The sequence below is a fragment of the Pseudopodoces humilis genome, chromosome 31 (assembly GCF_049639895.1).
Source record: "Pseudopodoces humilis isolate 2021_Gansu_Grassland_sample_001 chromosome 31, ASM4963989v1, whole genome shotgun sequence".
Lineage (NCBI taxonomy): Eukaryota > Metazoa > Chordata > Aves > Passeriformes > Paridae > Pseudopodoces > Pseudopodoces humilis.
This window is the reverse complement of record NC_142230.1, coordinates 453,155-472,064: the sequence shown is the minus strand read 5'-3', so window position 1 is coordinate 472,064 and position 18,910 is coordinate 453,155. Positions and strand designations below refer to the sequence as shown.

Genomic DNA, 18,910 nt, shown 5'->3' with positions numbered 1-18,910 from the left:
AGAGTAAACCCAGGGATCCGTCGGATAAAAAAGTGGAAAATCCCGATTTTTCCCAGGCTGGGATGGCTCCCTCCACCCGCCAGCAACATTCGGGTTAATAATTAATTATCAATCCAGGGATTAATTAATCCCCCTTAATTCATTACCTCCAATTCATTAATTAACCCCCTCCCAATTAATTATTCCGTGGGCTCTAAGGAGGCTGAAATCCCTGGCGACAGATGTCACCTCTGACAAATCCCAGACAAAAACAAGGAGATTCCGGGAATTAGCGCCAGGAGGGGCTGGAATAAACATTCCAAAGGGAAAACAACTCCCCCGGGATCCTCGGAAAAGCCTTGGAATGATTCCGGAGCGGGATTCCCGCCCTCGGAGCTGCTCCCGGGGGTTTTGTCCCCCTCCCCAAATTTTTTTTGGCGCCACGGATTCCCGAGTTTTCTCTCCCGGGTCAGGAATCCCGGGAGGAATCTCCTTCCCAAGGGAGGGTCTGGAGGTGGCCGAGGAATTCCTGGAATTCCTGGGTGAGCCGGGCTTGGAACGTGGAGGGATTTTCCAAGCTCAGAAATCCTGGAATTCTGGGATTCTGGAGTCCTGGGATTCTGGGCTCCTGGAATTCTGGGAACTTTGGATTCTGGAATTTTGGGGTCCTGGGATCTTTGGATTCTGGAATTCCAGGATTTTTGGATTCTGGGTTTGTTGGATTCTGGAATTCTGGGGTTCTGGAATTCTGGGGTTCTGAGATCTTTGGATTCTGGAATTCTGGGATTCTGGGTTTGTTGGATTCTGGAATTCTGGGGCTCTGGAATTCTGGGATTTTGGGGTTCTGAGATCTTTGGATTCTGGAATTCTGGGTTCCCAGCATTCCAAGATTCCGGGGATTCCGAGGCCACAGAGCAGCAGGATTTAGGCCGGGAAGGAGGAAAGCCGGCTCTGGTCGCTGCCGGCAGCCGCGAGGCTCCGGATGAATTTCCCGATAATTCCCGGCACAGATTGGGATTTCACGGCCCACCGGAGATCCCCGCTCCGGGCGGGAGAAAAGCGGCAGCCGCTGCCAACCCCGGAATTCCGGACGCCAACCCCGGAATTCCGGAGCTGCCGCTTCGGGAGCCGCGTCCCCCCGGCTGTCCCAGGATTGGAACCGGGATTTTGGGATTGGATCCGGGATTTTTGGGATTGGAACCGGGATTTTTGGGATTGGAACTGGGATTTTTGGGATTGGAACCGGGATTTTTGGGATTGGAACCGGGATTTTGGGATTGGAACCGGGATTTTGGGATTGGAATCGGGATTTTTGGGATTGGAACCGGGATTTTTGGGATTGGAACCGGGATTTTTGGGATTGGAACTGGGATTTTTGGGATTGGGGAGGGGTTGGGGCCTCGTGGTCTGGGGTCAGCACAGGGACGCGCTCGACGCTTCCCAGAGTTGGGATTTGGGATCCGATGATGGGATTCGGGATCTGATGTCAGGATTTGGGATCCAGTGTTGGGGTTATGGATCCAGTGTTGGGGTTTGGGATCCAATGGTGGGATTTGGGATCCGACGTCAGGATTTGGGATCCGATGTCAGGATTTGGGATCCGATGTCAGGATTTGGGATCTGAGGTCGGGATTTGGGATCTGAGGTTGGGATTTGGGATCCAGCACTGGGATACTGATCCGAACTCCGGGATAATCATCCGAACTCGGGGATAATGATCCAAACTCTGGGATAATGATCCAAACTCCGGGATAATGATCCAAACTCCGGGATAATGATCCAAACTCCGGGATAGTGATCCAAACTCTGGGATAACCATCCAAACTCCAGGATAATCATCCAAACTCTGGGATAATCATCCAAACTCCAGGATACTGACCCAAACTCCGGGATAATGATCCAAACTCCAGGATACTGACCCAAACTCCGGGATAATGATGCAAACTCCGGGATAATGATCCAAAGTCCGGGATAATGATGCAAACTCCGGGATAACAGCTGGAGCTGAGCTCTCCAGGCCGTGGCTCCTTCCCCTCCCACTCTTCCCAGATTTTGGGGTCCCCCAGCCCCCCCCCAGCCCCATCCCCGGCTCCTGAGTGCGGACGCAGCGGATTTTCCCAATCCCGGCTTTTCCCAATCCCGCCGTCAGCAAATTCCCGGCTCCTCCCTGAGCTCTCATTTCCCTCCTCCTCCTCCTCCTCCTCCTCCTGCTGGAATTCCTGGGAGCGGGGGCAGCTCCGAGGGGCCCCTCCCGCTCCGGGGACCCTCCGGAAGGGTTTGGGTGGATTCGGGAGAAAATCCGGGAATGTCGTCCCAGCCCGGGTTCCCGCGGGATTCGCGTCCGTAAAAATCCGCTCTTTTCACCCCGTTTTGTTACGGTCCAGACCCCACGGGGACACCCCAAATCTCACAGGGATACCCCAAACCTCACAGGGACACCCCAAACCTCACAGGGACACCCCAAACCCCACAGGGACACCCCAAACCCCACAGGAACATCCCCAACCCCACAGGAACACCCCAAACCTCACAGGAACACCCCAAACCCCCGACAAACACCCCAAACCACGCTCCGGCACCCCACACCCCCCTCGCACACCCCAAACCCCACAGGGACACCCCAAACCCCCCTCGCACACCCCCTCCCCACGCTCCCCGGCGCAGCGACACGAGCGACACGCGCGCACCTCCCCTCCCTCCTTCCCTCCTTCCATTCCCTCCCTCCTTCCATTCCTCCCCTCCTTCCCTCCTTCCATTCCCTCCTTCCCTCCCTCCTTCCCTCCTTCCATTCCCTCCTTCCTTCCATTCCCTCCCTCCCTCCTTCCATTCCCTCCTTCCATTCCCTCCTTCCATTCCCTCCTTCCTTCCATTCCCTCCCTCCTTCCATTCCCTCCCTCCTTCCATTCCCTCCCTCCCTCCTTCCATTCCCTCCTTCCATTCCCTCCTTCCATTCCCTCCTTCCCTCCCTCCCTCCCTCCCTCCCTCCTTCCCTCCTTCCATTCCCTCCTTCCATTCCCTCCTTCCCTCCCTCCCTCCCTCCCTCCTTCCCTCCTTCCATTCCTCCCCTCCCTCCCTCCTTCCATTCCCTCCCTCCTTCCATTCCCTCCTTCCATTCCCTCCTTCCATTCCCTCCTTCCATTCCCTCCTTCCATTCCCTCCTTCCATTCCCTCCTTCCATTCCCTCCTTCCATTCCCTCCCTCCCTCCCTCCCTCCCCTCGCCCCCCTCCGCCCCCCGCCCGCCCCGCCCCCGCCGCCGCTCGCTCGGGGCTCGTTGCCGACCGGAGCCGCCGGGGCTCCGTGGCCCTTCCCGGCCCCTGCCCGGCCCCGGCCCGGCCGGGCCAGGCTCCGAACCAGCGCTGCCGGTACCGGGGGCGGCGCGGGCCCGAGAAGGGCGGCGATCGCATCCCCCGACCCGAACCGAACCTTCCCCCCCCACCCTCCGGGACCCCCGGCGGGCCCGGCCCCGGAGCGCGGCCGCCGCCACGGGACGGGAGCATGCGGATCCTCCTCCTGTGCCTGCTGACTCTCGCCGGGACCCGCGGGCAAGGTGGGCAGCGGGGTTCGGCACCGGGGGGTGGGCACCGGGGTTCGGTACCGGGGGGTGGGCACCGGGATTCTGTACCGGGGGTTGGGTACCGGGGGTTCGGCACCGGGGGTTCGGTACCGGGCGTGGGCACCGGGATTCTGTACCGGGGGTTCGGTACCGGGGGTTCGGTACCGGGGGTTCGGTACCGGGGGGGGGGCACCGGGGTTCTGGACCCGGGGGTCGGGACCGGGGGGTCGGTGCCGGGGTTCGGGACCGGGGAGTGGGCACCGGGATTCTGTACCGGGGGTTCGGTACCGGGGGTTCGGTACCGGGGGTTCGGTACCGGGGGGTGGGCACCGGGATTCTGTACCGGGGGTTCGGTACCGGGGGTTCGGTGCCGGGGTTCGGGACCGGGGAGTGGGCACCGGCATTCTGTACCGGGGGTTCGGTACCGGGGGTTCGGTACCGGGGGTTCGGTTCTGGAGGTTTGGGACCGGGATGCGGTCCGGGGGTTCGGTACCGGGGGTTGGGCACCGGGATTCGGTACCGGAGATTCAGTACAGGAGGTTCGGTACCGGGGTTCCCTACCGGGGGGTGGGCACAGGGATTCGGTACCGGGGGTTCGGTACTGGAGGTTGGGCATCCGAGACTGGGCACCGAGAATTCGGTACCGGGGATTGGGCACCGGGATTCGGTACCGGGGATTTGGCACCGAAGATTTGGCACCGGGGATTGGGCACCGAGAATTCGGCACGGGGGGTTGGGTACCGGGATTCGGAACCAGGGATTCGGTACCAGGGATTGGGCACCGGGGTTTGAACACCGGGGATTCGGTACCGTGGGTTGGGTACCGGAGATTCGGGACTGGCAATTCGGTACCGGCGGTTGAGCACCGGAGATTCGGTACCGGGGGTTGGACACCGGGAACAGGGCACCGGGCATTGAGCACCGGGTACCGGGGACCGGGTACCGGGTACCGGGCACTGAGCACCGGGGACCGGGCGGAGGCAGCGCGGGGCCGCCCCGGAGCCGTTCCCAACTCCTCGGGCAGCGCTCCAGCCCCGCTCGCCGCCGGTCCCGCCCGGTCCCGGAGGGCTGAGAGCGGTTCCGGCCGGGATCGGGGTCCCGGGGGGTTCTGGCGGTGCTGCCGGGCCCGCGGTCGGGGATGGTGGAGCCGCCGTTACGGTACCGGGGGGGTTCGGGTGGAATCGCGGCCGCTTCTCCTCAATCCCGGGCCCGCTTTTCCCAAATCCTGGCGCGGGTTCTGGTGGATTCCTCCCGATCCGGTACCGGGGGGTCCTGATGGAACCGGGCCCGGTTCTCCCCCGTCCTGGTCCTCCTGAACCCTCCTGCTCCGGTACTGGGGGGTCCCGATGGAACCGGGCCCGGTTCTCCCAAATCCCAGGTCTGGTCCTCCTGGTTCCCCTGCTCCGGTACCGGGGGGGTCCCGCTGGAACCGGGCCCGGTTCTCCTGAACCCCCCTGCTCCGGTACCGGGGGTGTCCCAATGGAACCGGGCCCGGTTCTCCCCCGTCCTGGTCCTCCTGGACCCCCCTTCGGTACCGAGGGGTCCCGCTGGAACCGGGCCCGGTTCTCCCAAATCCCAGGTCTGGTCCTCCTGGTTCCCCTGCTCCGGTACCGGGGGTGTCCCAATGGGACCGGGCCCGGTTCTCCCCCGTCCTGGTCCTCCTGGACCCCCCTGCTCCGGTACCGAGGGGACCCGATGGAACCGGGCCCGGTTCTCCTGAACCCCCCTGCTCCGGTACCGGGGGTGTCCCAATGGAACCGGGCCCGGTTCTCCCCCGTCCTGCTCCTCCTGGTTCCCCCGCTCCGGTACCGAGGGGACCCGATGGATCCGGGCCCGGTTCTCCCCAGTCCTGCTCCTCCTGGACCCCCCTGCTCCGGTACCGAGGGTGTCCCAATGGAACCGGGCCCGGTTCTCCCCAGTCCTGCTCCTCCTGGTTCCCCCGCTCCGGTACCGGGGGGGTCCCGCTGGATCCGGGCCCGTTTCCCCCCGGTTCCGGTGCCGTCGGGTCCCCCAGACCGGGATCGCGGTTTTGGGGTCCCCCCCCCAGCCCGATCCGGTTCCGGTGCCGGTTCGGGACGGGCAGCGGGGCCCGGACCGGGGGTTTGGGGGGGGTGGGGGGGTGGGGGGAGACCCTGGGGCCAAACGGGACCCCCGGAATTGAGGGGTGGGGGATGGGCAACAACCCCCCCCCCCCCAAAACCGCGCTCGGCGCGGGGAAACTGAGGCACGGGGAGCTGCTCTGCCAAGGTCACGCTGATTAAAAAAAACACCGGGGGGGCGGGGGGGGGGTCCCCAAAAATCTCTCCATCCCCTCGGAGGGGGGAGAGGGGGGCATCCCCCACCCCTCAAACCCGCGGGGAGGTTTTTTTTTTTTTGGGGGGGGGGGGATTCTCCCCATTTTTGGGGGGCCGGGCATTGCCCCCCGCGCTCCCGGGCAGCCCCAGCGCGGCCTCCGGTTCCTTTCCCAGCTGCAAAATCCAATCTAATTTTTAATTAAGGGGGCGGCGTTGCTAAGATGCCAAGAGGAGAGAGAGAGAGGGAGAGAGAGAGAGGGGAAAAAAAAAGAAAAATAAGAAAAAAAAAAAGCAAAAAGATTAAAAAAAAAAAACCACCAAAAACAACAAAAATTCGCTTCCACCGCGGTTTTTTTTTTTTTTTTTAAAAAAAAAGAGAAAAATTCGCTTTGGGGAGGAGAAAAGCGGGGACCCCCCAGCCGAGACCCCCGGGAGGGGTCGGGGGGAAGCGCCGGGGGCTCCCGGGAACAAAAGCGGCGGCGCTCCCGCCCCGGGGCCACGCGGGGAGCGGCGAGAGGGGCCCGGGAGCGGCTGCCGGTACCGGGAGAGGCGAGAGGGGCCCGGTTTGGGATGGGATGGACCCGGTTTGGGATGGGATGGACCCGGTTTGGGATGGGATGGACCCGGTTTGGGATGGGATGGACCCGGTTTGGGATGGACCCGGTTTGGGATGGACCCGGTTTGGGATGGGATGGACCCGGTTTGGGATGGGATGGATCCGGTTTGGGATGGACCCGGTTTGGGATGGGATGGATCCGGTTTGGGATGGGATGGACCCGGTTTGGGATGGACCCGGTTTGGGATGGGATGGACCCGGTTTGGGATGGGATGGACCCGGTTTGGGATGGACCCGGTTTGGGATGGACCCGGTTTGGGATGGGATGGACCCGGTTCGGGGTGGGATGGACCCGGTTTGGGGTGGGATGGACCCGGTTTGGGATGGGATGGACCCGGTTTGGGATGGGATGGATCCGGTTTAGGGTGGGATGGATCCGGTTTGGGATGGATCCGGTTTGGGATGGGATGGACCCGGTTTGGGATGGGATGGATCCGGTTTAGGGTGGGATGGATCCGGTTTGGGATGGATCCGGTTTGGGATGGACCCGGTTTGGGATGGACCCGGTTTGGGATGGATCCGGTTTGGGATGGATCCGGTTTGGGATGGATCCGGTTTAGGGTGGGATGGACCCGGTTTGGGATGGACCCGGTTCGGGGTGGGATGGACCCGGTTTAGGGTGGGATGGACCCGGTTTGGGATGGGATGGATCCGGTTTGGGATGGATCCGGTTTGGGATGGACCCGGTTTGGGATGGACCCGGTTTGGGGCGGGACAATCCCAGTTTGGGGCGGGACAATCCCAGTTTGGGATGGGAAGGATCCGTTTTGGGATCGACGGCTCCAGTTTGGGATCAGCGCTCCCATCCCTGCGTGAAAATCCCAGTAACCCCCAAACCCATCCCAAACCCATCCCAAACCCCAAACCCATCCCAAACCCATCCCAAACCCCAAACTCATCCCAAACCCATCCCAAACTCATCCCAAACCCATCCCAAACCCATCCCAAACCCCAAACTCATCCCAAACCCCAAACCCATCCCAAACCCCAAACCCATCCCAAACCCCAAACCCATCCCAAACCCCAAACCCATCCCAAACCCCAAACCCATCCCAAACCCCAAACCCATCCCAAACCCCAAACCCATCCCAAACCCATCCCAAACCCCAAACCCATCCCAAACCCATCCCAAACCCATCCCAAATCCCAAACCCATCCCAAACCCCAAATCCCAAACCCATCCCAAACCCATCCCAAATCCCAAACCCATCCCAAACCCCAAATCCCAAACCCATCCCAAACCCATCCCAAATTTTGGGGTTTTTTTCTGGGAAATTTGGGTTTTTTCTGGTAAATGTTGGTTTTTCTGGCAGTTTTGGGTGTTTTTGGCTCTGGAAAAGGCTGGAATTTTGGGATCCTTGCCCTGGGACTCGGTGCCGTTCTCGTCCTGGCGCACACGGAGCCGCTGAATGGGATTCATCACTCTTCATTTCTCACTAAATCATTTTCTGGATCTTATCTAAATGAAAGCCATTCTTCTTCCCCCCGTTTCAATCACTCGCCGTGATTGCGCCTCAAATTGAAATATTTATTCATTTTCTGCGCTCTTCTTTTTTCTCTCTGTGAGGTTTATTTTATTTTATTTTATTTTATTTTATTTTATTTTATTTATTTATTTTATTTTATTTTACTTTATTTATTTTACTTTATTTTATTTATTTTACTTTATTTTATTTTACTTTATTTATTTTATTTTACTTTATTTTACTTTATTTTATTTTATTTCATTTTATTTTATTTTATTTTATTTTATTTTATTTTATTTTATTTCATTTCATTTCATTATATTTTATTTTATTTTATTTTATTTATTTTATTTTACTTTATTTTACTTTATTTTACTTTATTTTATTTTATTTTACTTTTATGTTATTGTCTATGTTTTTCTTTTCTTTTCATGTTGTTTTTGTATTTTATTTTCCTTTTAAAATGAATTTATTTTATTTTTCTTTTGTTTTATTTTTATATTTTATCTTCTTTTACTTATTGTATTTTATTGTATTGTATTTTTAATTTTATATTTTGTTTTATTTTATATTTTATTTTATTTTATTTTATATTTTATTTTTTAATTTAATGTAATTTAATTTAATTTAATTTAATTTAATTTAATTTAATTTAATTTTATTTTATTTTATTTTATTTTATTTTATTTTATTTTATTTTATTTTATTTTATTTTATTTTATTTTATTTTATTTTATTTTATTTTATTTTATTTTATTTTATTATCTTCCCCTCTTTTTCCTCATTCCTTTCCTCACATGGGAGAGGTGACAACAGGATCCATCGGATTTGGGATCCATCGGATTTGGGATCCATTGGATTTGGGATCCATCGGATTTGGGATCCATCGGATTTGGGATCCATCGGATTTGGGATCAATTGGATTTGGGATCCATCGGATTTGGGATCATGAAGGTTTCGGGATCCTGTGGGATTTGGGATCCATCGGATTTGGGATCATGGAGGATTCGGGATCCTGTGGGATTTGGGATCCATCGGATTTGGGATCCATTGGATTTGGGATCCCGGAGGATTTGTGATCCCAGAGGATTTGGGATTCTGTGGGATTTGGGACCCTGGAGGATTTGGGATCCATCAGATTTGGGATCCAGTTGGATTTGTGATCCAGTTGGATTTGGGATCCAGTTGGATTTGGGATTCTGTGGGATTTGGGATCCCGGAGGATTTGGGATCCCGGAGGATTCGGGAAGATTTGGGATCCAGTTGGATTTGGGATCCTGGAGGATTTGGGATCCCGGGGGATTTGGGATCCAGTTGGATTGGGGATCCTGTTGGATTTGGGATCCTGTGGGATTCGGGATCCCGGAGGATTTTTCCCCTTTTCCCACCTTTTCCCACTTCTTTTTCCCACTTTTCCCGTCCCTTTCCCGCTTTTGGGACGCTCCCGTCCCTCCACAGGGACACGGGAATGGGGTCAGGGAGGTTTTGGGGTCGTGCCGGGCCCGAACCACCCGGGAATGGGATTTTGGGGGATTTTGGGGGATTTTGGGGGATTTTGGGACGATTTTGGGACGATTTTGGGGGATTTTGGGGGATTTTGGGACGATTTTGGGATGATTTTGGTGGATTTGGGGAGATTTTGGGGGATTTTGGGACGATTTTGGTGGATTTTGGGATGATTTTGGGATGATTTTGGGATGATTTTGATGGATTTTGGTGGATTTTGGGTGGATTTTGGTGGATTTTGGGACAATTTTGGGATGATTTTGGTGGATTTTGGTGGATTTTGGGGGGATTTGGGGTGGATTTTGGGACGATTTTGGGTGGATTTTGGTGGATTTTGGTGGATTTTGGGACAATTTTGGGATGATTTTGGTGGATTTTGGTGGATTTTGGGTGGATTTTGGTAGATTTTGGGACGATTTTGGGACGATTTTGGTGGATTTTGGGTGATTTTGGGTGATTTTGGGACGATTTTGGGATGATTTTGGTGGATTTTGGTGGATTTTGGGTGGATTTTGGGTGATTTTGGGTGGGAAACACCAACCCTGGAACCTCTGGAACTTTCTCCTCATTCCCAGCGGGATCAGAGCCGCCCATTAATTTATTCATTTATTAATTACCCATTCAATTAGCCATTTAATCCCCGTTATAATTCGGGATCGCTTTAATCCCCGAGCTTTTAAATCCCACCTGGAAAAATCCTGGGAATTCCCGGCTCGGTTTTGGCTTCGGGGCGAGGGAGGAGGATCCACCCCGACCTCCCCATGGAATTATCGGGAATTCTCCAGGAATTCTCCAGGAATTATCGGGAATTCTTGAGGAATTCTCCAGGAATTATCTGGGAATTATCGGGAATTCCCGAGGAATTATCGGGATTTCTTGAGGAATTATCGGGAATTATCTGGGAATTATCGGGAATTCTCGAGGAATTATCGGGAATTACCGGGAATTCTCCAGGAATTATCGAGGAATTATCAGGAATTACTGGGAATTCTCCAGGAATTATCTGGGAATTCTCCAGGAATTCTCCGGGAATTCTCGGGAATTCTCCAGGAATTCTCCAGAAATTCTCCGGGAATTCTCCAGGAATTCTCGGGAATTCTCCAGGAATTCTCGAGGAATTCTCGGGGAATTCTCGGGAATTCTCCAGGAATTCTCGGGAATTCTCCCCCGCTCCCGTTAATTGCCGGAGGTTTGATCATCAAAGCCGCTCCGTTATTCCCTCTCCAGCCTCCTTTTCTTTTCATTAATCTTCATTAATCGCTCCGGCTCTCGCCGCTAATTGCGGCCCCGGGGGGGGGGCGAGGCTCGGTCCCGGGGTGGGGACACGAGGGGACACCGGGGTGGGGACACCGGGGTGGGGACACCGGGAACGGGACACCGGGATGGGGACACCGGGATGGGGACACCGGGATGGGGACACCGGGAACGGGACACCGGGATGGGGACACCAGGATGGGGACACCGGGGTGGGGACACCAGGGTGGGGACACGAGGGGACACCGGGATGGGGACACCGGGAACGGGACACCAGGATGGGGACACCGGGATGGGGACACCAGGGTGGGGACACGAGGGGACACCGGGATGGGGACATGGAGGTGGCACCGGGGTGGGGACACCGGGATGGGGACACCGGGGTGGGGACACGAGGGGACACCGGGATGGGGACACCGGGGTGTGGACACTGGGATGGGGACACCGGGATGGGGACACCAGGATGGGGACACCGGGGTGGGGACACCGGGAACGGGACATGCAGAGACACCAGGATGGGGACACCGGGAACGGGACACCAGGATGGGGACACGCCGGGACACCAGGATGGGGACACCAGGGTGGGGACACGAGGGGACACCGGGATGGGGACACAAGGGGACACCAGGATGGGGACACCGGGGTGGGGACACCGGGATGGGGACATGGAGGTGGCACCGGGATGGGGACACCGGGATGGGGACACGAGGGGACACGGGGAACGGGACACCAGGATGGGGACACGGAGGTGACACCGGGAACGGGTCAAGCGGTGACATCGGGATGGGGACACGAAAGTGGCACTGGGATCAGGACACGCGGGGACACCGGGAAAAGGGGAGGGGACATTTGGGGACACGGAGGTGACACCAGGAAAAGGGGAGGGGACACTTGGGGACACGGAGGTGACACCGGCCGTGCCCTCCGCGCTGGGCAAGTGGGAGGGGCCGCGGATTTGCCCGTGGGGTGAGGAGATTTGGGATCATCCGTGGGGTGAGGAGATCCTTGGGATTTGGGATTGGGGATTTGGGATTGGGGATTTGGGATGTGGGATGTGGGATTTGGGATTGGGGATTGGGGATTTGGGGATTTGGGATTGGGGATTTGGGGATTTGGGATTTGGGGATTTGGGATTTGGGATTTGGGATTGGGGATTTGGGGATTTGGGATTTGGGATTTGGGATTTGGGATTTGGGACCAGGGATTTGGGATTTGGGATTTGGGGATTTGGGATTGGGATTTGGGGATTTGGGATTTGGGATCAGGAATTGGGGATTTGGGATTGGAGATTTGGGATTTGGGATTGGGGATTTGGGATTGGGGATTTGGGATCTCAGATTGGGAATTGGGGATTTGGGATTGGGGATTTGGAATTGAGGATCTGCGATTTGGGGATTTGGGATTTGGGATTTGGGATCAGGAATTGGGGATTTGGGATTTGGGGATCTGGGATTTCTGGGATGCATCCAGAGGCGCCAGGAGCTGGGAAAGCCCCTCCTGTCCCCCCTCCCAAAAGTGACTCCGGGACCCTCGGGATGGGAGGGAGGAGGGGATTGAAGGAGTGGGAAAAGAAAAAGGGGGGAAAAAGGTGGAAAACGAGGGGGAAAAGGGAAAAAGGGGGGAAAGGAAAAATGGGGAAAAAGGGGGAAAAAAGGGGGGAGAATAAAAAAGGGGGGAAAGGAGGGAAAAAAGGGGGGAAAAGGGGAAAAAATGGGGAAAAAATGGGGAAAAAATGGGGAAAAAAAAGGGGGAAAAAAAGGGGGAAAAAATGGGAAAAAAGGGGGGAAAAAAGGGGGAAAAAGGGGGGAAAATGGGGAAAAAGGGAGGGGAAAGGGAGGGGAAAAAAGGGAGGGGAAAATGGGAAAAAAATGGGGAAAAAAGGGGGAACGAGGCCTTTTCTGCAAGGGCTGGGACATAAAGAGCTGGCAGCGTCGCCATGGCAACGGGCGGATTATGATCCAAATGGAAATCAAAATAAGGAGGGGGGAGTTTGGAATGGGAATGGGAAAGGGAAGGAGGGGAAGAGAAAGGAGGAGGAGGAGGAGGAGGAGGAAGGAAAAAACAACTTTTATTTCCAAGCCCGGAGGGGTTTGGCGGCGTTGCCATGGGAACGTTGTGGGATGATTAATTTAATTTGAATTTTTAATTATTTTTAGATAATAAATGGGAACCGGGAATGGGATTGAGGCTCCAAATCTTTGGGATATCCCATGGGTTGTTGTGGGAGGGAGAGTTTAGCCAGGTGGGTTTTTCCCAAAATCCGTGTTTTCCTCCCAAAATCCACATTTTCCTCCCAAAATCCACATTTTCCTCCCAAAATCCACATTTTTACCCCCAAAATCCACATTTTTCCTCCCAAAATCCACATTTCCCCCCAAAATCCACATTTTTCCCCCCAAAATCCACATTTTCCCCCCAAAATCCACATTTTCTTCCTTTTTACCCAGCTGGGTTCTCCCCAAAATCCACATTTTTCCCCCCAAAATCCACATTTTTCCTCCCAAAATCCACATTTTCCTCCCAAAATCCACATTTTCCTCCCAAAATCCACATTTTTTCCCCAAAAAAATCCACATTTTTCCTCCCAAAATCCACATTTTTCCCCCCAAAATCCACATTTTTCCCACAAAATCCACATTTTCCCCTCAAATTTCACAATTTTCCCCCCAAAATCCACATTTTTCCTCCTCCCCCATGAAGACTTTTCCCAAAATTCCACTTTTTTCCCCCCCTTCTCCAGGTGGATTTTCCCAAATTTCTCATTTTTTCCCCCTTCTCCAAACGGATTTTCCCCAAAATTTGCATTTTTCCCCTTCCCCAGCTGCATTTCCCCCACTTTTCCACCTTTTTTTGGGGCTGGAATTGGGAATATCCCGAAGTTGGGGCCACTTTTGGGGGCTGGGGGTGAAAATCCCGAACTCCTTTTTCCTCCTCCTTCCCCGATTTTGGCAAAATTTTGGGTTTTTTTTTTTTTTAAAAAAAAAAGTGGAAATTTGAAGTGTTTTTGATGGAAAAAAACGTTGGGAAAAAAGGGAATTTCCCCTTTTTCTTTTTGGGCAGAGCTCCCCCAGGGAGGTTTTGGGGTGATTTTGGAAGGATTTGGGGCAGGAACGAAAACTTTGGGATCAAAGAGAAGAAACCGAGGCGCCAAAAAATTCGCTTTTTTTTTTTTTTTTATTTTCCACATGAAAATCAGCGATTCCCGGGGGAAAAAAAAAAAAAAAAAAAAAAAAAAAAGGAATTATCCCAAAATGGATCAAAATTCCCCCAAAAAAAGGGAAAGCAAAGGGTTAAAAACTCGGAGTTTGTTGGGTTTTTTTTCTCTTTATTCCTTTCCCTCGCCTTTCCAGAGGGAGCCTTGGCAGGAAATTCCTCAAATTCCAGAAGTGTGGGATCATCGCCGGGATCCGACCGCAGGGAAAAGGGAGAGGGAGCGGCGAGGGCTCGGGACACCCCCAAAAAAAACCCCCAAAAATCGCTGATTCCACCCCAAAAAAATGGCTGGGATTTATCACCAAAAAAATCCGGGATGTCCCCAGAAAAAATCCCGAATTTCCTCCTAAAAAAACTCGAATTTCCTCCCCAAAAATCCCGATTTTCCTCCTAAAAAATCCCAAATCTCCCCCCAGAAATCCCGAATCTCCCCCCAAAAAAATCCCGAGTCTCGCCCCAAAAAATCCAGAATCGCCCCCAAAAAAATCCCTAAAAAAATCCCAAATCTCCCCCGAAAAAATCCTGAATCTCTTCCCCAAAAATCCAGAATCTCCCCCTGAAAAATCCCTAAAAAAATCCTGAATCTCTCCCCCAAAAATCCAGAATCTCCCCCCGAAAAATCCCCCCAAAAATCCCGAATCTCTTCCCCAAAAATCCCGAATTTCACCCCAAAAAAATCCGGAATCTCCCCCCAAAAAAATCCCTAAAAAATTCCCAAATCTCCCCCAAAAAATCCCGAATTTCCCCCCCCCAAAAATCACGATTCTCCCCCAAAAAATCCCAAATCTCCCCCCAAAAAATCCCAAATCTCCTCCAAAAATCCCAAATCTCCTCCAAAAAAAATCCCAAATCTCCTCCAAAAATCCCAAATCTCCTCCCAGAAAATCCCAAACTTCCCGATTTTCGCTTTTTTGGGTTTTTTTTTTGGGGGGGGCTGAAATTCCAGCGCGTGGGATTTGGGAGCCGAAAATTGAATTTTTTGGGGTTTTCTGGAGCCAAAAAAGGGGCGGGAGGGGTCAAAGGGGGGTCCCCACCCCCTCCCACCTGGATCCCGGCCCAAATTCCTCGGGAATTTCCCTTGGGAAGCGGAGGGGGAAGGGAAAAATCCGGGAAAATGTGGATTCCCCTCCCCCCTTTTTCGTTTTTGTCACCGAAGTCAGGGAATTCCCCCCCAAAAAAAAACCCCAAAACCGCCCTGACCTCCCAAAAATCGCCCTAAAAACCCAAAAACCGCCCTAAAAAACCCCCAAGATCCACCCTGAAATCCCCAAAATCTGTCCTAAAATCCCCAAAATCTGTCCTAAAACCCCCAAAATCGCCCTAAAAACCCAAAAAATCCTCCCTGACCCCCCCCCCAAACCGAACCCCCGCGAGGCTCCAGAGACCCCTCTCCAAATCAGAACCCCAAAAACCGCCCTGAGCCCCCCAAAAAACCGCTCTGACCTCCCAAAAATTGCCCTAAAACCCCCCAAAATCCGCCCTAAAACCACCAAAAATCGCCCTGAACCCCCCCAAAAAACCCGGATCTGACACCGTAAAACCCCCCGAAAATCGCCCTAAAATCCCCCCAAATCCGCCCTAAAAGCCCCAAAAGTCACCCGAAAACTCCCCAAGATCACCCTAAAATCCCCCCAAAAAACACCCTAAAAACCCCCAAAATCAGCCCTAAAACCCCCAAAACCCTAAAACCCCAAAAATCACCCTAAAAACCCAAAAATCCGCCCTAAACCCCCCCCGAAATCCACCCTAAAAACCCCAAAATCGGCCCTAAAATCCCCAAAATCCACCTTAAAATCCCCCCAAAAACACCCTAAAACCCCCCCAACAACATCCTAAAACCCCCAAAAATCACCCTAAAACTCCCCAAAATCCACCCTAAAATCCCTAAACTACACCCTAAAACGCCCCAAGCCCACCCTAGAACCCCCAAAATCGGCCCTAAAACCCTCAAAAATCACCCTAAAGACCCCAAAATCGGCCTTAAACCCCCAAATCTGCCCTAAAACCCTCAAAAATCCAACCCTAAATCCCCCAAAACTCACCCTAACCACCCCAAAATCCACCCTAAAACCCCAAAATCCGCTCTAAAACCCCAAAATCTGCCCTAAAACCCCAAAATCCAGCCTAAAACCCCAAAATCCTCCCTAAAACCCCAAAATCCAGCCTAAAACCCCCCGAAATCCACCCTGAAAACCCAAAAAAATCACCCTAAAAACCCTAAAACCCCCCAAAATCCCCCTAAAACCCCCAAAAATCACCCTAAAAACCCCAAAACTGCCCTAAAACCCCCCAAAAATCACCCTAAAAACCCTAAAACCCCCCCAAAAAAACACCCTGAAACACCCAAAATCCCCCCTAAAAAACCCCAAAAATCACCCTAAAAACCCTAAACCCCCCAAAAATCACCCTAAAAACCCCAAAACCGCCCTAAACCCCCCCAAAAATCACCCTAAAAACCCCAAAACTGCCCTAAAACCCCCCAAAAATCACCCTAAAAACCCCAAAACCGCCCTAAAACCCCCCAAAAATCACCCTAAAAACCCCAAAACCGCCCTAAAACCGCCCAAAAATCACCCTAAAATACCCCAAAACCACCCTAAAACCCCCCATAAATCACCACAAAAACCCCAAAACTGCCCTAAAACCCCCCAAAAATCACCCTCAAAACCCCAAAACCGCCCTAAAACCCCCCAAAAATCACCCTCAAAACCCCAAAACTGCCCTAAAACCCCCCAAAATCCCCCCCGGGCCCCTCCCCCCGTTTTTCCCGGGTTTTTTTTTCCCGGGTTTTTTTTTCCCGGGTTTTATTTTTTCCCGGGTTTTTTTTCCCGGGTTATTTTTTCCCGGGTTTTTTTATTTTTTTTCCCGGCCCTTCCTCGGGCTCCGGGAATTTCTGGAGCCTCCGATTGGCTCGGTTTTAATTAATTAGCGGAGGAACAATGTCTAATTAAGAGTTTTTGTGCTCGCGGTGGGGGGGAGGGGAAAAGGAATTAAAAAAATGATTCCCGAATTTAATGAGCGGGGAAAAAAAAAAACGGAAAAAAGGGAAAAAACAAATTGGGAGGATTGGAAAAAAAACAAAAAAAAGCGCTGGAATCGTCCCCTGCCCTCATTAGCGGCTGTCTTAATGAGGCATCGCTAATTGATGGCATTAATGGGCCCCCGGAGAGGCCCCGGGGGCCGCAGGGATCCGTGCCTCAGTTTCCCCCGTCAAAATTCGGTGTCCAGAGAGAGCTGTGGACCCGTGCCTCAGTTTCCCCCGTGGAAAAAAACCCCTCCATGGACCCGTGCCTCAGTTTCCCCCATTGAAATTCCATGCCCAAGGAAATCCATGGACCCGTGCCTCAGTTTCCCCCATGGGAAAAAAAACCTCCATGGACCCGTGCCTCAGTTTCCCTCATAAAAAAACCTCTCTGTGGACCCGTGCCTCAGTTTCCCCCATGAAAAACCCCTCCATGGACCCGTGCCTCAGTTTCCCCCATGGAAATTCCATGCCCAAGGAAATCCATGGACCCGTGCCTCAGTTTCCCCCGTGGAAATTCTGCGTCCAAGGAAATCCATGGACCCGTGCCTCAGTTTCCCCCGTGAAAAAACCCCTCCGTGGACCCGTGCCTCAGTTTCCCCCGTGAAAAATCCCTCCGTGGACCCGTGCCTCAGTTTCCCCCGTGAAAAAACCCCTCCATGGACCCGTGCCTCAGTTTCCCCCGTGGAAATTCCATGCCCAAGGAAATCCATGGACCCGTGCCTCAGTTTCCCCCGTGGAAATTCAGTGTCCAGAGAGAGCTGTGGACCCGTGCCTCAGTTTCCCCCGTGAAAAAACCCCTCCATGGACCCGTGCCTCAGTTTCCCCCGTGAAAAAACCCCTCCATGGACCCGTGCCTCAGTTTCCCCCGTGGAAAAAACCCCTCCATGGACCCGTGCCTCAGTTTCCCCCATGAAAAAACCTCTCTGTGGACCCGTGCCTCAGTTTCCCCTGTGGAAATTCCGCATCCAAGGAAATCCATGGACCCGTGCCTCAGTTTCCCCCGTGAAAAACCCCTCCGTGGACCCGTGCCTCAGTTTCCCCCATTGAAATTCCATGCCCAAGGAAATCCATGGACCCGTGCCTCAGTTTCCCCCATGGGAAAAATAACCTCCATGGACCCGTGCCTCAGTTTCCCCCATGAAAAAAAACCCTCCATGGACCCGTGCCTCAGTTTCCCCCGTGGAAAAAACCCCCTCCATGGACCCGTGCCTCAGTTTCCCCCGTGGAAAAAACCCCCTCCATGGACCCGTGCCTCAGTTTCCCCTGTGGAAATTCCGCATCCAAGGAAATCCATGGACCCGTGCCTCAGTTTTCCCCGTAAAAAAACCTCTCTGTGGACCCGTGCCTCAGTTTCCCCCATTGAAATTCCATGCCCAAGGAAATCCATGGACCCGTGCCTCAGTTTCCCCCGTGGAAATTCAGTGTCCAGAGAGAGCTGTGGACCCGTGCCTCAGTTTCCCCCGTGAAAAAACCCCTCCATGGACCCGTGCCTCAGTTTCCCCCGTGGAAATTCCGCGTCCAAGGAATTCCGGCGTCCACGGGAAGCCGTCGCTCCTCCCAGTGCCACCACCCCGGTGACCCCGAGGGGGACGGGGGGGGGGACCCCGGCGGGGGTGGGGGAGGGGGGGACGCTGGCGGTGGCCGGGGGTGGGGGAGGGGAAGCGATTCCTCCTCTCATTTGTTTTTCTAATTCCCCCTTTTTATTTCTTTCTTTTTTTTTAATTTAATTTAAAAATAAATAAAAGCCGGGAATAACTGGAGCATCCCTTCCCTGGAGAGCTCCGCGCCTTCCAGAGGCTCTGAACAGGCCCGGGGGTGGCTCCTGTCACCCCAGTGTCACCCCAGTGTCACCCCAGTGCCACCCCAGTGCCACCCCCGGGGTCACCGCGGTGTCCCCAAGCCTGGGGGACAAACCCCGGGATGCTCCATGGGAGGATTTTGGGGGATCTGGTGCTCCCCGTTCCTTCTCCAGAGCGGGGACAGGCTGGGAGTGGCCCCTGTCA

The 18,910-nt window shown here is 53.8% G+C and overlaps 1 protein-coding gene across 1 annotated transcript in view; it reads left to right on the top strand.

Annotated features, from left to right (window-relative positions):
- The first annotated feature begins 3,302 nt into the window (after nucleotides 1-3,302).
- The window catches only part of KIRREL1 (kirre like nephrin family adhesion molecule 1), a 37,301-nt gene continuing 21,693 nt past the window's right edge, over nucleotides 3,303-18,910 (top strand). Inside the window, exon 1 of the mRNA XM_088068464.1 lies at nucleotides 3,303-3,527. Within this exon, the coding sequence (XP_087924590.1) occupies nucleotides 3,476-3,527 (52 nt within the window). The 5' untranslated portion in view covers nucleotides 3,303-3,475. The remainder of the gene's footprint in view (nucleotides 3,528-18,910) is intronic.